The following is a 17265-nucleotide window of genomic DNA, read 5'->3' as shown; positions in this document are numbered from 1 at the left end:
CTCTTTTGGCTTTGTCATAAAGTTGAATGCCTTGAATACAGTTGTTTTTCAAGCGCTCTCTGTAGCTGAAAGAGAGTAGTTTACTGCAGAGAGTGCTTCATCTCATCCTAAAGTAAGTGTCCGAGATGTGTGAGAAGAATTCCCTTTGGAGCTGCCTTCCTGTGTCTATGGCCTGAAACTGGGACCTGCATAATGAGTTTACTCTAAATATCTAACATCTAAAGGAGTACATTTAGGCAAAGTAAGTCCAGGGGTCTGTCATTCATGACCAAAAGAATGACCTTATTTAGTTTACCACATATCCCACAACCTTTCCTCCACCAAGCCAAATAATCCTTACCCTAACCATAACTGACTGACTATCCGAATTGGCCTACAAACGTTATTTCAGCAAGTCAAAAAAGAACTCACCAAGTCCTCAGGTTGTTATGGACTGCTAGTCCTGTGATGGGGGCTTTAGGTCTGTTTCATTTTTGTGTGTGTAGTCCCACGTGTTCACACGTTGGTGCTAGTACTTCACATTCTTCTTAGAACCTGCAGTCAATGACTATAAGCTCAAAAGTCTCTCTCTTCACTTTGCATTCCCTAATAGGAGATGACAGGAGACCTTCCATTTTCAGTTCTCATCTTTAAACCTTCACAGTCACCCTCAGGACATCTCGGTTCTGTCCTGAAATGCTAGGTTATCCCAAGCCCTCAGCTTGTCTTAATTCCAATTATGATACTGTAATTCTAAAGCAGAAGTGCCCCAGCACTGAAATCTTTGCACTATTTCAACTATCTAAGCCAAAAGTAATACTTCGAGCCTATGAGCCAGATTGGATGTAATCATACATAGATAAGAGTATTTTTTCCTACTGTGAAGCATGAGTCCTCTGAGATTCCAGCTTTTTTTGTAGTCACTTTACTCCCTTGAACTAGTGATATCTTAACTACCAGTTTAAAGCAAAAGTATCAAAGGAAGCCAGTGATAATATGAAGTGTCACTGAATGAGAAATTAATCTGTGTCTACAGAGATGTATGCTGCATGCCCAAGGTACTGTGATAAAACACATTTGGGAACTGTTTCTTCTGCAAGGAAAGATATTTTTTTTATATACCAAACACTTTTATTATATGTGAAGTGTTTTGATAAGACAACTGCACTATGTCTCCTGAAAGCCTGGTTTATTGACATTTATAGCGGTACTTGCTGCATGAGGAACAAATTGCTGAGCTATTTTTCAAGTTGTCTTCAGATCCTGGAGACATACAGAACGATAAGGGAGACTCTGAAACCACAGGGGAAAGAGATGGCAGTAAACATGCTTCAGTCCTTCCCTGCAGTGTGAGCCAAAGTCCCTTCTGGACCGTGCCCATGTCTCGGTACAATTAGTTCTCTTCTGCTATTTGCAAACCTGCCCCTGGGTTCTTTCTCACACAAAGCAGAATAACACAGGAATAAAAATTATGCAAAATGCCATTTTACCATCAAAAATGCAAATTTCTCATCACCTTTTATTGGCTTGTCAGCGCTTTGCAGGCCAGTATTTTGGTGATAGTCACAGTATGAAGCCTAGGTAGTTTATGAGCAGCTTTCCCTTCTAGGTGTAGGCTTGGAAAGAGATGACCCATGTTTAAGGATAAAACAGGACAAGACAGACCCAAATCTACTCAATCCTCTATTCCTGCACCTCAGTCTCAAGCAAAGTTATTACTATAATTCTGTGCAAGCAGTTAACAAGAGAATCTGTTAATTACATATTTTTGTATCTGATAATAAATTGCAGCAGCCTAGACAACCTATGATATGTTTAATAGATACTAGAAATTGGCATAATTACAGCACAGTAAAATAAAAGAAATGCACAGTATTATGAGAGTTTCAATGGAAGAAATGCACAGTGTTGTGAGAGTTTCTTCTTAAATTCCTAGTATATTTTCTTCTTCCTTCTCAGTAATGTGTTCACAGATAAAAACAGCTAGGACATCTTCTGTTGGGAATTTAGAGGACTTGCATGTGTTCAGCTGACTCTCGTGTTTCTACTGCAATATTTCCACCAATGACTTTATTTTCATACATAGAGGGACACAGATAGTGTCAAGGAGGAACTGTTTCTTTGGATAATTCAAAGCAATTCAAACCACTGTGTAATGTCAGTAGTGTTATTCATGGTTATGGTTTGTGTGGGAGTGGGAACATGTTGAGGGTTCTTTTGTACAAAAATTACACACTTACAGATATTGTGTTAGGATATATGCAATAAAAACCACAACTAAGTTGTATCTGGAAGGAAGATGCCTAAATGTTTTATTTTTAGATATGTCAAGAGTATTTTCTATTTGTTTAGGCTGGGTAATTAAGTGCCTATAGTGAAGTATAAGAAAAGGAAGAGAACCTGTTTGAATACCATAGATGATGGTGTGTATAAGGAATCTCCCAGCATCCCCATTTAGACTTTGTATTTACAAACAAAACAAAACAACAATGAAGCCAAAACCCAAAAACCTAAGCAAAAGCTAAACATACAATATGTGTATAAAGAGCATGAGCTCTGCCATCAAAACACCTGATTGGTACTGCCTGAAAAGGAAACCAGGCCATCTGCTTTGTATCAGCATGGCGGATACTGCATTCTGGAGTCAAAGCTTCATCCAGACAAAGGTGTAAAGAGAACCTAACTGGAGAAACAGTGTAAGAAAGAAGATCAAAGGCTTATCTTAAAAGAGGAATATTATTCATGTAGTCTTAACCTACTGTTAAAATTGAAAAGAATGTGTGTTAGCCTTTCCATTTGGTGGTCCAGTCCTGCTGCTTTCACTGTGTCTGCATGTGTAAACATGTTGAGACTTTGTGCAGAAGTCAGTACAGGAGTGATAAATTGCTTTAATCCTGCTCACGCTCTCAACAAGGACCTGCAGTGGGATATAAGATGTGTTGGCCTTGCTCTGGCTCTCTGCCCAGGGGCAAATCCCTTTCCGAGCAAGTGACGTTAGACTATCAACAAGATACCACATTCATCAAAAGCCTGTGGCAAATTTTCTCATTTCTCTTGCACAGAAACAAATTCATACTTCAGAGTCTGTTTGATATGAGATCAGCTTCAATAATTCAGGTCAACAATTAGCATTTACCTGTAGTTTTTCTTCATGTGTTTCTCCAAAGGATTAGCAACGTGGATTTTTCTGTCAGAAGAGATGTCTTTAGCACAGCTGCAATTCTGACACTCTGGGAAGTGCTGGTGGCCTGCATTTACAGTAAACATAGAAAAGAGCTCTGGTAGCAGGGCACAGTGCATTTGCATGACAGAACTGAAACTTAACCCTGCCTTTTGAACATGGCCAGGCTGCTGGCAAAGTCATGGGGAGCTGTGAAATTATCTGGGAGCTGAGCCCCCCAAGAGGCATGCTTCCTTTTCCTTACAGGAATACTGCCAGAGAGCAGTGGTTTAAATCTAATGACAATACAGATCAAATGGCCTTTGCCTGCTTCAGGTATTTGCTTAGAGGTCAACATCCTCTTTGTTTTAAGAAAACTAGAAGTCCTGGCCTAGTCTAGTGCTACAGTGAAGGAGCTATTTTCCTTTAAGCATTCATTTTCAAAAACATTTATGGACAACGGAGTTTAGAGTGCAAGTAATATTAAAAAGTCCATCCCGATCAACTGTTTCCAAAATTTTTTTAAAAGGCAGAAAGACTCTCACTTATGTGATCTGAAGTGAGCTCTACATACCATGGGGCATTCCCCAGTAATTTTTGCTCAGGCTTTTGAGGCATTTTGGTGCTGATTCTACCCCTGACATAAACCAGAGTCCAGGGCTGTTCTCACTCATGTCTGTCTGGAATGGTTTGCCTGTACATTCATTGTACTTTGAAGATTACCACTGTTTTTTTGAAGCTGCAGAATAGGCCAGCAGAGACCAAAGGCTGACTTGAATCATTGTTGCTAGCTTCTAACTCAGCAGAGGCATAGATGTCTTTCTCAGAGTGGAGAATGTTGTTTCAGTTACTGACACTTCTGAGGCAGTTTTGCATGAAACACCGAGCAGCATGGAAACTTCCGCTTTGAGAAAAAAACAAATTTTAATAGAGCCTACATACCTGTACCTTTTCATGTCTGTCCCTTCCCACAGCTCTCCCAGACCAAACATGCAATTCCCCAAACTGATGATGGCAAAAAAAGGAGATTCAGTTAACTGTGAAAATTTTGTTTTCAACATAAAACCTGTAACTACAGAGCTCTCGAACAACAACAGGGGAAAAGTCAAAGACTGTCAAGTTGCTGCAGAGGAAGATCCTTACACAGCAGGGTGTCTCAGAGGCACAGACAAGGACATTAGGACTTTATACTGCCAAAAGTTCTTGTATTTTGTCCACCTCTTTGCTTTAGCAAGCTGCAGGCAAACTGGAGGACACAGCACAGCCTTTTATTTTGCTCCCTCATTTTACTGCTGTTCTGAAGAGTGATAATGTAATTTTTTTCCCCAAACAATTGAGTGGATTCCTGGGATAAGGGTCCAGTTCCTGATATCTGGCTACTGTTCATGTTGGTGGTGCATGAAGTGCAATTAACACCAGCTGGTTTTCCAGCTGGTTGACCAGCAGGGTCAAGAGGGACTTCCAGCTCTCCCATTAAAGCAGTGTGTAGGGTCCATCAGGTAAGCCAATATCTGTGTAAACATCTGGTAATAGCTACACATGGGGCTATCAGGGCATCACCTTTGTGTTTGTTTATCTATTGTTCTCATAGGGATGACCAGAACATTCCTACAATGAGCAGAAAAACACAAAACATTGAAAACTGTTTGAAAATGCCAAAATGCTCATGTTCAATTTGTGAAACTCACACTTCTTGGAAAAGCCTCTCTTAGAGCGAAGAAGGCAGTTTTCCTTTTATGCTTGCACGTAGTACATTCTTGATCTGACAAGACTTGCAACCACAAGAGAGCACTCTTTCCTTTGAAGATGTCTCAGCTTCCCCAGAAAGCTACAGATATGCCATATAAGTTTTGCAAACTGCTTGTGAGCTCGTTCAGTTAGACCAGAGCAGCCGAAACAACAAAGCTTGCAGTTGTCTTTTGGATTTCATTGTGAAAAGCCTTTGGGTAGTTTTTAGATGACAGAAGATCCTTGGTTCCTGAAAGTGAGGAGTTCTGCCAAAACTTTGAAGATTCCTGTAAACTTTGCAAATTACCCATCTTTTGGAGACAATTATATCAAACGATATCATGGATTACAATACATGAGAAGTGTTTAGAGCCTGGAAGATTATTTATGTTTGGCATTAACTCTTATGGTCATAATTTCAAGTGGAGAGAAAAGGAATACACAGGAACCCTCTTATTATCTTTTGAAATATGAAGATCACAGGAAAAGAAGGGTTTAAATTGTGGAGTGATGGTCCTCAAAACCTGTCTGTATATTAACTGGCGTCCTACACCTATAAATACAACAAGGCTTTCCAGGCACAGCGTGGACCTCATGAGTTCTTAGCCTTGCTTGGAGATCTGAGTTTTTATATACCACAGGAAGAAACTACAGCCTGTGGGGCAGGGTACCTATACAAATGTTGGATTAATACATTAGAAGCCAAATTCAGGAACGGACACGCCACTGGTCAGGAAAAAAAGAAGCATGGATAGCACTAAAGACGATGATAAACTGTTGAAGAGGATTGCATTTCCAGGAGCTGTGTCCCTGGCTAACAGCCACATGCACCCCCACGAGGTACCCCTGAGAGAGCCCTTTGGGGTTCCCTTCCACCTGGACCCATCTTACTGGGAGCAAGCCTATAGTGGGCACACAGGTCCCGTCTCCTACATCCCATTTCCTGGCTATATGGGCATCTATGACTATTCCTTCGAGCCTGCCTTCATTCGGAAGAGGAACGAGAGGGAGAGGCAGCGGGTGCGCTGCGTCAATGAGGGCTACACGCGCCTCAGGGAGCACCTGCCCAAGGAATTTGCTGACAAGCGCCTCAGCAAAGTGGAGACCCTGAGAGCTGCAATAAGCTACATCAAACACCTGCAGAGCTTGCTGGACTGCCATCCCTTAGGCTCTTCCAGTAAGGAAATGCTCTCTGCCAAGGAGAGCCTGGGAACTCCCAGTCCGGCTTCCCTGCGGGAGTGCAACAGTGATGGAGAGTCCAAAACCTCTTCAGCGTCATCCCCCTACAGCGAATTTGAGGAGACGGGCAGCTAGGTCTCCTCTCTGGACACAGAAAGCTTCAAGTTTGGCTGAAAAACAATTTCAAACCCCGGGGAATTTTCTACAGGTGAAAATTAATGTTGAGGAAAGGAAAAACAGATAGGGAAGGGGACAAAAAGGTATTTTCAATTTGTCAAAGGACTTTAAATGTTTGCTGTATAAAACTTAAACGTGATTTGTAAACAAACAGATATCTCCCAGGTTACTTCAGCTGTGCTACTAAACTTCCTTTGGATTGTTAAACTGGAGCAATGTTTGCATTCTACTTTTCATTCAGCTTTTATTCTGTTCTATTTTCTTTTGCCTTTCACTTGAGACAGTAAAACCAGATAAATCCATTTCAGGAAATTCCTCTCCCCTTTCTCCTACTTTGTTCAGTGAGTTTTACTGTCTGTTTTTCCTGACTGCTAACCTGAGATGCACTGCACTGGAAAGACTTGGACTGGGAAAGGTAAGATTTAGATAAAACATCTTTCCCTAAATATTTCTGAAAATTCACAGAAATACTTCTATTTATGAAACAACAATTTTTCAAATAAAAACAAGGCTATATTTTGAAATTAATTTCGTTTAAAGCATCTTCTAAAGTGAAAGAAGCAGCTTATACACTGGGCACTGGATATTTGGTGACTATTCTAAGGATAATTTTCAGGAAAATAAAGATGGACACTCATTCCAGTCAGTGCTAGGAAGAGGGAAACAGAGTTCTGTAAAACTGCACCTTCAAAAGCAAAGCTTCACTCAAGATACTGAAAAAATGAAAGCCTTCTTTCCTGCTTTTCTGAAATTTGAGTTCATGGACAAAATAGTCTTGATTGTGTCTTTGGCACCTCAGAAATTATATACTTAGAAAAAGAACCTCTAATGGTTAGGCCCTGGTGTGAACAAAAATGGGAAATGTTGAATATATTGGTTTACATCTGCAAGAAAATGTAGGTATTTCTTTTGTTTAGAATATTGTATTACTTTTTCAAAGGACACTGCTTTTAATATTAATACCTCAAAATTTATGGAACACCTCTAATTTGGATTGCATCTTCTTAAAATGAGAATTTCTCTCCAATTTGTTTTGAAATCTGCCTTTCTCCAAGGCTTAAATCTCATTCTGAATATAGGGTAAACTTCTTACCCGTCCACTTTCAGCACACCTTTCAAACTTTCGCTTTTTTGGCCTTGTGTTGATGAAATGGCTTTTTATCTTTTTATCTTTCCTTTGTGTCATGCTGACTGAACACCTGAAAAAATACTCATGTATAAATAAGAAGAAATACTGATCAAATACTTCAAAATGTGTCCACAAATTTCCTTTAAATAAAAAATGTGATTAATCCTGGCTGTGTCTTTTTCACTTTTAATTGATAACAAACAGGACAGCTCTGGTTGCAGGAGTAATAACTTTTCAGGAAAAAATAGAGAAAATGGAAAGGGATTAAATATGAACTGCCACCTATAAAACAATTTTTTTTAATCTAGATTTTAAAATTTAGCTAAGGAGCAGGTTTGTGTTTTTGGCATCTAATAAAAATTATTTGGTATAAAAATACTCTGCTGCTTTCTAGAAGACTATTCTTGACATTTGCACACTTTAAGCTCCTCTGTCCATGGCAGTCACAGGTGTTGTTCTTTACTCTTTATATGGGAGCCAGCTCCATTTTCTAATGATTATTTTGTTTCTCTGAGGGCAGTTACTTTTGCAGAGGCTGTTTGCCAGACTCAAAAATTGAGATTTAGTTACCTGGACAGTTCAGATCCAGAGCCAATGCACTAATTTCTGGCTGTGCAGTGTTTGTATTTCTTACCCAAGAAAGAAGAGGACAGCAAGGTAGAGGTCGAAATGTCTGATTGGGTTCCACTGTTCCTTGGCTTTTCTTCTTTCCTTTGTGTTTCTCTGGCAAGAAATTCAACCTGTCTCTCCCTTTGACTCAGTTTTGAGATTTCTGGAAATGTGGTATTATTGCTGCTGGTAATTCTGTGACTAAGCCTGAACTGCATTTCTCTCTCAAAGCAGAGATTAGATCTTTGTTATCTATAAAAAACATACGCTGCCTCAGAGTACCAGAAGCAAATTATGTGAAACATACTTCTTTGGAAAGCACTCTGAAGATGAAAGGCATCTTCATGATCTAATGTCAATAAATAGCCAAATCAAACCAAACCATTAAAAATAAAAATTGCCAGAGTGACCATTACTTCCTGGGCAGGACACATTAGATAAGGCCACAGATGAATTTTTAGATCAGATTGCCATCACAGTGGTCTGACTCTGACAGATGAATATCCAGGAGCCTCACTCCTCTGATTCCCAAACCTCAGAGATGGTGCTCTGTGCCACCTTCTCATGAGCAGCTGGCTGGAGAAAGTGACTAGGCTGTGACTCTGCCCCTTTTCATCTCTCAGGTGGAATGTTCCTCAGTGTTCCCATCTAATGGAGTGGAAATTATCCCACCTTGGGTTTATGCTTGGCCATCACTGCTTTAGGCTGTCTAGGTAGTTTTTTTTAGACTATACATCTTTAACAGCTCTGGAGATGTCCTTAAAATACCTCCCAATCCAACCTCAATGCTGAAGATGCAAAAAAACCCAGAAGGTATTTTAATTTACTTTTATAAAGAAAATTAATTTCTGGATGAAAAGAAAATTCTTTATGTGGGAAAAATCTGTCACAGATTGAACCCCTCTCTGGAAAGCTGTGCATTTTTATTTCTCACAGTTCCTGTTGTTACTCAAACCTCTTGCACAATTTTAGCACAAGCAAGTAGAAAACAAGATTTCCTAAATAACGGTGCTTTTGTACAGGCATCAGCAAAGCCTTAAAGTGAATGCCACATTTCAAAAGCTTTATTAAGCTGTTTCTGTCTAGACAAAGAATTTTTTCAAAGCTTCTAAAGTGTATCATTATCAGACTTTAAAGCAGACAATGATCCAACTTGTCACCAAGAAAATTAAATCTTTAATAAAAATGTTGACCAGAAGAATTCTCTCCACGTGGGACAATTACTATTTACAAGAAAGGTGAATCTGTATCTGTAGGCAACCATGCTACAGATTTATCAAACTCTTGCACACCAAAACCAGCCACTTTAATCTTTCTACCAAATCTGGAAAAAAACAGACATCTGAAGTCTTCCCTCTGCTGCCATTAAATTACAAATCCATTTGCTTCTTGATATTATCAGCATTTTAAAGATGTGTTATCCTGGCCATGGCATTGCTTTTAATCCCCTAATAGCTATTTAGCTGATTTCTTTGTAAAAGCCCATTCACAATCCTTTCATGTTATATTACCCAGTGTCAATAATGTGGCCAAAGAAAACCAGAAGACATTATAGAAAAGTCAAGTTCAGACAGTAAAACAATCAGGGCCAATTTATCTTGCTGGAATAAATGAGCAGAGAATGTCCACACACACATACAGTATCTTTGAAAACATGTGTCTCCAGCATACTTAGGCAGGAGGCAAAACAAGATCCAAAACATTTTGAAGAGATACTCTCTGAAGAGGTACCAACAGGAGAGCCCTGCTGAAGTGAGCTGAGGTAAGTGCAATAGCTGAGTAAAGTTTAAGTAAGCCTCTCCAAAGCAGTCTAAGCAAATACAACTTCAGCAGGTGCTTCTCACTAGTAACCCTCAGAATATAGAGAGATGGCTACAGAGCAGAAATAAATTTGTTCTAGGCAAATGGGGAGCAGCAAAATGGCAGGACTGCAGCTGCAGCCAGATCTCGCATGAGCCTGTCCTGGTACACATCTGGAAGCTCTGAAAATGCAAGATAAGCACCATTCTCCATGAATCTGAAGGTGTGCTTGTAAGTAAAAATCCACTGTTAATTCTCACTCATGTATTTCCCACATGATTCTTACACAAGAATCTTATTGTGACTATGTCCACTAACAGAGCAGTGGAAAAGTTCTTCAAGTTGCCTTTGCTGAGAGAACAAATTAGAGGAGTGAAGACACCCTTGAAAATTTTGGAGATTTCTCAGCTCACTTCTGATAAGACTGGAGATAGAGGTGTCAAAGATATGAAATTCCTGCATGTTCCATGAGCACTGGTGGCACCAGAGCAGAAAAATGTGCCAATGTAGAGTCCTTACAGAGGGGAAAACTAACACTGCCCCACGTGATGGTCAGCCAGCCCACGGGCACCAGCCAGCTGTGAGCAGGCACATGTGCTTTGTTTCGCCTCTGGCCTGTTCTACTGGGGTTAGTTAGGAAAAAAAAAATATGTATTTTGAAGGTTTGTTTTTGGTTTTTTTTTGGGGGGGGTAGGTATTTTGAAGGTTTGTTGTTTTTTTGGGGGGAAGGGGAAAGCTACATGAATGGTCTGTGGGAGGCTGAAATGTTGAAAATGCACGGAAGATAGTGAGCAGTGAATCCTTGGAGCTTATATAGAACAAAGCTGAGCCAAGCTGGATTTACTGTGCTGCTCACAAAGCAGCTTGCTTGTCCCCATGATTTTGTTTTGATGTGGTGTGGTTCTGGGGAAACATAGCAGATTTTTGTGTTCCAGGGCTATAAGATGTCAGCACTGAATCCTAACCAATCTCTTCCATCTGCACTGAGATCACAAAGAGAACAAGTAGTTACAAATAAACCAAATTTTCACATCTTTTCATCTATGTGCTTTACTGCAGCATTTTGCTATGCGAGGCTGCTCTCTTGATGTAGCTTTTTAAATGCAAAAAGCACTGAAGAAGTTCCAGGCTCAGATGCACACAGCTTATCCCAAGGGATCACTCATGCAGAGGTGATGTGTGCATCCCCACACCCAGAGGCATGAAAGCACACTGGGGCTTCACCAGTGAAACTGATAATAAACTGTGTAATATGTAAATTAAATAAGCCAGAGGTACAAACACAGGAGTGTGTGTTGTGGTGTTTTTGCATGGGAAAATGAGTAAGCATGGAAGAGGGGAGAGAGACAAGAAAGTGGTTGTGAGGTGCAGCACACTGATTGATACCATATCAGCTGCATGGCTGAAACAAGGGAAATAGGAACAATCAGATATGACATCTCTGGGGAGGATTAATTTTGGGGAAAAAAACCAAACCACCCCTCCCAACTTAATATATTTTCCTGCACCTCAGACACACCACATTTATTTACTTACCATCACTTCTTGTTCACCTTTTCTTGTTCATCATTGCAAAATACCTCCAAGTGTATTTTTTTATCAAAGTGCTGAGCAGCTGTGAGCAGGCTGTGCTCTGTCTGGGGAGTGAGGGGAAGATTACAGTACTCAGCCCACCTGCTATCAGGAGCCAAGTGATAAACCCAGGTTACTTCAGCCCTGGGATTTGCCTCTGTTTCAACAACAGCATGGCCCACCTCTTGCCTCTGTGCTGTGAACACCAGTAGATCCTGCCCACTGGAAAACATCACCAGATTGCCCCTGTAATGCTTTACCAGGAGCTGATTGCATGGGTTTCTTGTTCTCTCTCTGAGTGGAAGCACCCAGGGCCCCTGTGCTTGTAGATAAACCTGCCCTTGCAAGTTACCCAGCTCTGGTATTGCAGAGCTGGCAGCTTATTCTATTCTATTCTATTCTATTCTATTCTATTCTATTCTATTCTATTCTATTCTATTCTATTCTATTCTATTCTATTCTATTCTATTCTATTCTATTCCATTCCATTCCATTCCATTCCATTCCATTCCATTCCATTCCATTCCATTCCATTTCCATTCACAGTGAGGGTGGGGGGACAAATACATCTCTCTACCAGGCTGTCATCTCAATGATGCAGCTGGCACTCTCCTTGCCACCAGCTGACTAATGCAGACCACTGCTGAAGCCAGGCAAAAAGCCATGAAAAGCCCTGCCCTGTTCCACTGTTGCCTCCTTCAGCCCCCCAACCCCAGCAGTTTGCCCCCAACTCACTTGGGTGATGCTGCAGCCCTGGTTTGCAGGGGCAATGTCCCATTTCAAGCAGTAGTACAGATCCCAAGGGCCCTGTTAGGACAGATCAAAGCTGTCAGCATGGCAAGCAGTACAGATGCAAGGAATATGCCTCTGTTTATGTGCAGTGTGCTCCATAGCTTTGCATTTTGCAGCAGCATGAAAGCTTTAAAATTTCCATTTACATTAACAAGCCCATAAAGCATAAGGTTATTAAGTTGTGTTTGTATTATCCTGTCTGAGAAGCTCATTCAGTTACCAGCTGGTTCAATTTTTACTAAAAGCAAGTTTCATGAGGGTGCTGAGTGGAGCTGCATGTATTGGGGGAGCTTGCTTTGAAAAGACAGAACAGCAGCAATACCACCACCATTAAACAGCTGAATTGCTCTGTAGTACGAGTGGTCAGTGCCTTCAGAGGTGAATGAAATTTGTTGGCTCTGTGATTGAAAAACATGTTACATTTAAACATTTTTAAATTTACTTTTGACAAAACCCTTTGAGTATTTTCTAGTTCCTGCAAACTTTGCTGGAATTTCACTGAGGTCACTGTCTTAAGGAGCACATTTACAGTCTCAGGATTATTTTTTTCTGAAGAACAAAGTCTAGTGGGGTCTCTGGCCAGACTTTCAATGGCTGAAAAAAGGATAAGAAGAGCACCCCTGAGAAAGCCACTGGTGAGTTTCCCGCATGGTTCTTGATTGCAAGAGATAAAGAGTGTAGCAATGAATCCTGGCATGCAGATGTAGGCATAGATGTGTGTGGGACAAACACCACAGGGCACCTACAAGAGCAGGCACCAGGGTCTGGAGAGCAGGGGTCTGGAGCATGGGCAGGTGTCATCTGGTATAACCTGTGAGTCAGGTGTGACAATGGCAGCAGCAACCCCTGTCCAGGAATCATCAGGATGGTGTGTTTTATTTTATTCCTGAAATTTTACAGATAAGAAAAATTTCATTCTGTCAATCTGTAAATGAGGCCGTTTTCAGTTTGGAAGAATATAATTGGAAATAATGTAAAAAATATATTTGTATTGAGCCATGCCCACAAAACAGAGGCAGTTTTGGGTTTATTTTTGTTTTCTGCAAGCATTCTCTTTTTTCAGCTAGCCCTAACTTTTAATACTGAGAACAAAGATCACAAGTGTATGCTCAAAAATATTGACAGCGACTTCACTGCAACAATTAGGAAAGTGACTTGGCAGATCTGAAGGCTTAAGGCTTCCACACCAATGTGTGAATGGAAATTCATTAGACTTACTTAAAATTTACTTGGAGAGGAAATTCATTAGACTTACTTAAAATTTACTTGGAGAGGTTTAAGAAAAGGCAGTTTGTAGGGCAGAGTAAAAAAAGTTCAGAATGTTTGAAAAATTGTTGAGATTTCTGGAAGATCACATGCCAGTTTTTTAATGAGACTCACTGGGGTGGACCTCTTTGGAGAATAGGTTTTATAGTGAAATTTCCAGTGCTCCTTCATTTCAGCCAGGTTTTAGATAAAAATATTACAACACAAATGCTCCAAAGGAAAAGGGTGTACAAACCAGGCTACCAGATAAAACTAGCAGTATATTCCACCTGGTACAGTATGGATGTAAGACAACACTTACATGGTTAAATTATATCCCTCTTTCCAGATTTTTTTTTTTTTTATCCTAGATTCAGTGGGACAAACTCACCTCCTCATGAAAGATCTGGCAGCTCCCTCGGTGTCCTGAACCCTATCCAACTGATAATTAGACTTCTTTGAAATCAGGGAGCTGAGAAGTAGCCTCCAGCCACTCAACAAAGGCTCCTCCAGTGCTCTGAGGAGGCGGTGCCAACACTTCCCTTCTCCTTGTCTGGCTCCTGCTGAAACACATTTGCAGAGTCTCCTGAAGCCTCTAAGGCTTTTCCAGAGATCTGGTGGAACCAGACTTGGTATCTCATGAAGTATCATCGCATGCAAAGACAAAGAAACACCCCCACAGGCATAGTTAATGCAGACAAACCTTAATGGCTTTTTTTTTTCCTTCCCCCTCCAGTTGCAAATGTATAATTAATCTCAGTTCAAATTTACATGTTTGATCTATATCCTTTAGGCTTCAAATGTCTTTGAAGGAAGGGGAAGACCCTGTGATTTGATCTGAGGTGCCTGGGATAGTTTCAGTGTTTACATGGACAGACCCCCATGCCCAGAGCTGGTCAGGCATGGAGAGCTCCCAGCTTGCAGCCCTGGGGCAACAGGGCAGCGGCTGAAGTGCTTCCCAAGCTGGGCTGCAGGAGCCCTTTTACCCCAAAAAACCATTTCCCCAGGGCTCTCATGAGCAGTGAGGACACCCACAGCCAGGAGACAGGAACCTCCTGCAGACAAGAGCCAGAGCAGGAACCACCCCTCTGCTGAACAGACCCTCTGAGCCCTTGCTCCCACAGTGTAACAGAAATGAAAGGTGTAGGGATAAAGGACATATCCACTTCAAACAGGGAGATTTCCATTTGAAGTTCTGTCTTGAGTCAAATCCTCCCCAGCAGCACTTTGTTCCCCTCACTCGTGTGTATCAATTTCTTCTGACAACAGTTTCATGGCTTCGGGATAAAAAAGCCCAACTCCATTGGAATTACATTTTAAAACTACAGACAGACCACGGAGATTAAAATTCTTTGGCTGAGTCACCAAAGATGGGGAGGGGAGATGAGTCCACCAGGCACTGTGAAAGGTGGGTTGAACACAAACCAAGGTGAATCCAGCCTTTCCTCCCTGGTGGTGCCACGGAGGCTGGGTAGGATGATGGATGCAGATGGCAGAGTTGAGGGGACACTGTCATGAGGGGCCCTGCGTGCTGGGGAAATGGACTCTGGCACTGACTCAGGGCTCTTCACTTCTTATGGCACAACACTAAGGGCTGGTTCCCATAGCTGAAGAACAGAATAGTTTCTGGTTGATCCATAAGGGTTTTGTTTGAAACCAAAGGCCTCACTTAAATGTTTTCTTCCCTGACGTGAAGTATTTTAATTTGATCTTTAGATTTTTGAGGTTCTTCAGGTAGGACTCTGAAGTGTGAAGTAAAGGAAAATGAAACTCCATGTGCTGACATCCATTGCTGAATGTTTCCTGACTGAAAGCATCCATCTAACACCGTCCCTTTCCTTGGTCCACCCTGAGAGAGCAGCCTGATGCTCTCAGCTTCTGTCCCTTAGCAGACAAAGATGGCAAAAGCAAAGTGGCACATTCAGCATTTCACATAAGCACAGAGGAATTTAGGCACTCACTAACACTGAACTCAAGACGAGGGTCTGGCTCAGTGGCTCTGTGTTCTAGCCAGAAGACTATGAAAAAGTTATTCTAAGTTTTTCTGTGACTGCTTGAAACTCAGAACAGCTTACACTCTCTCCTGCTTGCAGTTTAGATTGTGACAGGAATGAACCCATCCCTCCAGCAGCACTGAAGCCTCAGGAGAAGGCAGCACACACTGAGCATGGGGCAGCTAAGGCCATGCTTCACAGGGAGGTGCCACTGTGATCAGCAGCACTCATAGGTGCAGAAGGATCTGATCCCTGAATCACAGACTTGTAGTTAAATAGGAAAGACCAATAAAAAGTGATATTAAAGGAAGTGATTTTTATTCCCATTTGCAAATAGAGCACCAAGACATAGGAAGATGGAACAGGCTGGAAAAGTCCATGATGGACTTGAATGTCTGAGCCTTAAGCTGAACTTTTCTTTCCAGGATCAGTCTGTGATGGAGGATTCACTTTCTGCCAGAGAAGCAGGGGGAAAGGAGACAGCAATGGAGGTGCTCTTGGCTGCTATTGATAATCATCAAATTGTTGGAATTTCTGCCTGAGAGACTAGGAAAGGAATATTGGCACAACCAGGGCTTGTGTTTCTCTGTCAAGATAAAACTTCTGCCTCATCCACTGACCAATAATGGAAGAGCTTGTGGGGTCTGGCAGAAGAGCAGCCAGCAGCCTGCACATCTCCTGAACTTCCTAACGGGACTTGTGAAGGCCAGGTCACCCCACAGCGCTGGGACTGATGTGGGGGGCAGGAGCAGTGCTTAGCTCCTGGCCCACAACGCCTGCAAGCGAGGTTCTCCCTCCCTACTCACCCCTCTGAGGGCTGACAGCTGCCCCATGGGCACTGCAGCCCCCCTGAGATCCCTTCCCTGGGGAGGGATTCTGTGCCATGGAGGTGCCCACTGTGGCTGCTGGGGTGGAGAGCACCCAGTGCTGCCTGCACCCACGGGCACCCTCCTGCCAGCACAGCTCCACGTCTTGGGCTGGACAAAGCAGGCTCCCTGGAGGGAGAGTTTTCTCCTCCTCTGCAGGGCTCAGTTCTTCCACCATGAAAGGGCTTCAGCCCTGCAGACATGCACAACTTGTGTCAGAAGATGGACAAAGTCCTTTCTGGGCTAGATTCAAAATACACATATATTCAAAATACTCAAAATGGAGGAGAAAGTCATGGCCCTTTGTGTATCTGCCTGACAAAAACACTCCTATGAAAGATGGAGAAAATCCTTTAGCAACAACTACAAGGTATAAATATCTTCAAGGGAAAGAATAATTTACAATGATACCTTTTCAGTCCTCATCCAAGAAGTGGTTAAACATTTGGCAGGGAAACAGTGGAGAAACTCATCAGCTTACCTGATGGCTTTAAAGGTTGGTAACTTGTCTGTGAATGACACAAATTTAAAGCACTACAATAACAAGCATTAGTCAAAAATAAAACCACCAGGTTTTTGGTTTGTTTGTTTTTAAGATTAAAAGCATAAACAGGTTACAGTTCTTAAGAGCCGAGAGCTGGGTAACCAGGTGGTTTCTTGGAACAGGCTCCAATACAAGGCTGACTCAAACACAGCATGTGAGGGCAGCCCAGCCCCTGCGTGTCTTTTGCTAAGCTAGTAAATGTTAAATTAAGTGCTGGCAGATGATTCAATTTCCATTTCCTGGCCATAATCTCTGCAATTAAGACTAGTGATTATTTTGGTTTCTGAATTTATATATACAACATGACCCAAAGCAGTCTCCTGGAGTTTGGGAACAAGGGTGCACCACGATGGGGATGTGCTGAGCACTATGAAACCCAGCAGCATCTCCTCAGGCAGGGGATGGTTGGTTGCCTGAGGAGACCAAGCTGCACATCTGCCGTGGGAGACCAGAGGAATTTCTGCGCCCTCTGCTCTCCCACCTCACATCAC

General features: G+C 41.9%; 1 protein-coding gene across 1 annotated transcript; it reads left to right on the top strand.

Annotated features, from left to right (window-relative positions):
• The first annotated feature begins 5614 nt into the window (after positions 1–5614).
• Positions 5615–6233, top strand: ASCL4 (achaete-scute family bHLH transcription factor 4). Its single transcript, XM_053944136.1, has one exon. The coding sequence runs from the start codon at positions 5615–5617 to the stop codon at positions 6179–6181; it is 567 nt and encodes a 188-aa protein (XP_053800111.1). The 3' UTR covers positions 6182–6233.
• The last annotated feature ends 11032 nt before the right edge of the window (positions 6234–17265 follow it).

Source organism: Vidua chalybeata, chromosome 5 (assembly GCF_026979565.1).
Source record: "Vidua chalybeata isolate OUT-0048 chromosome 5, bVidCha1 merged haplotype, whole genome shotgun sequence".
NCBI classification, from domain to species: domain Eukaryota; kingdom Metazoa; phylum Chordata; class Aves; order Passeriformes; family Viduidae; genus Vidua; species Vidua chalybeata.
This window is presented reverse-complemented; position numbering and strand designations above follow the sequence as displayed.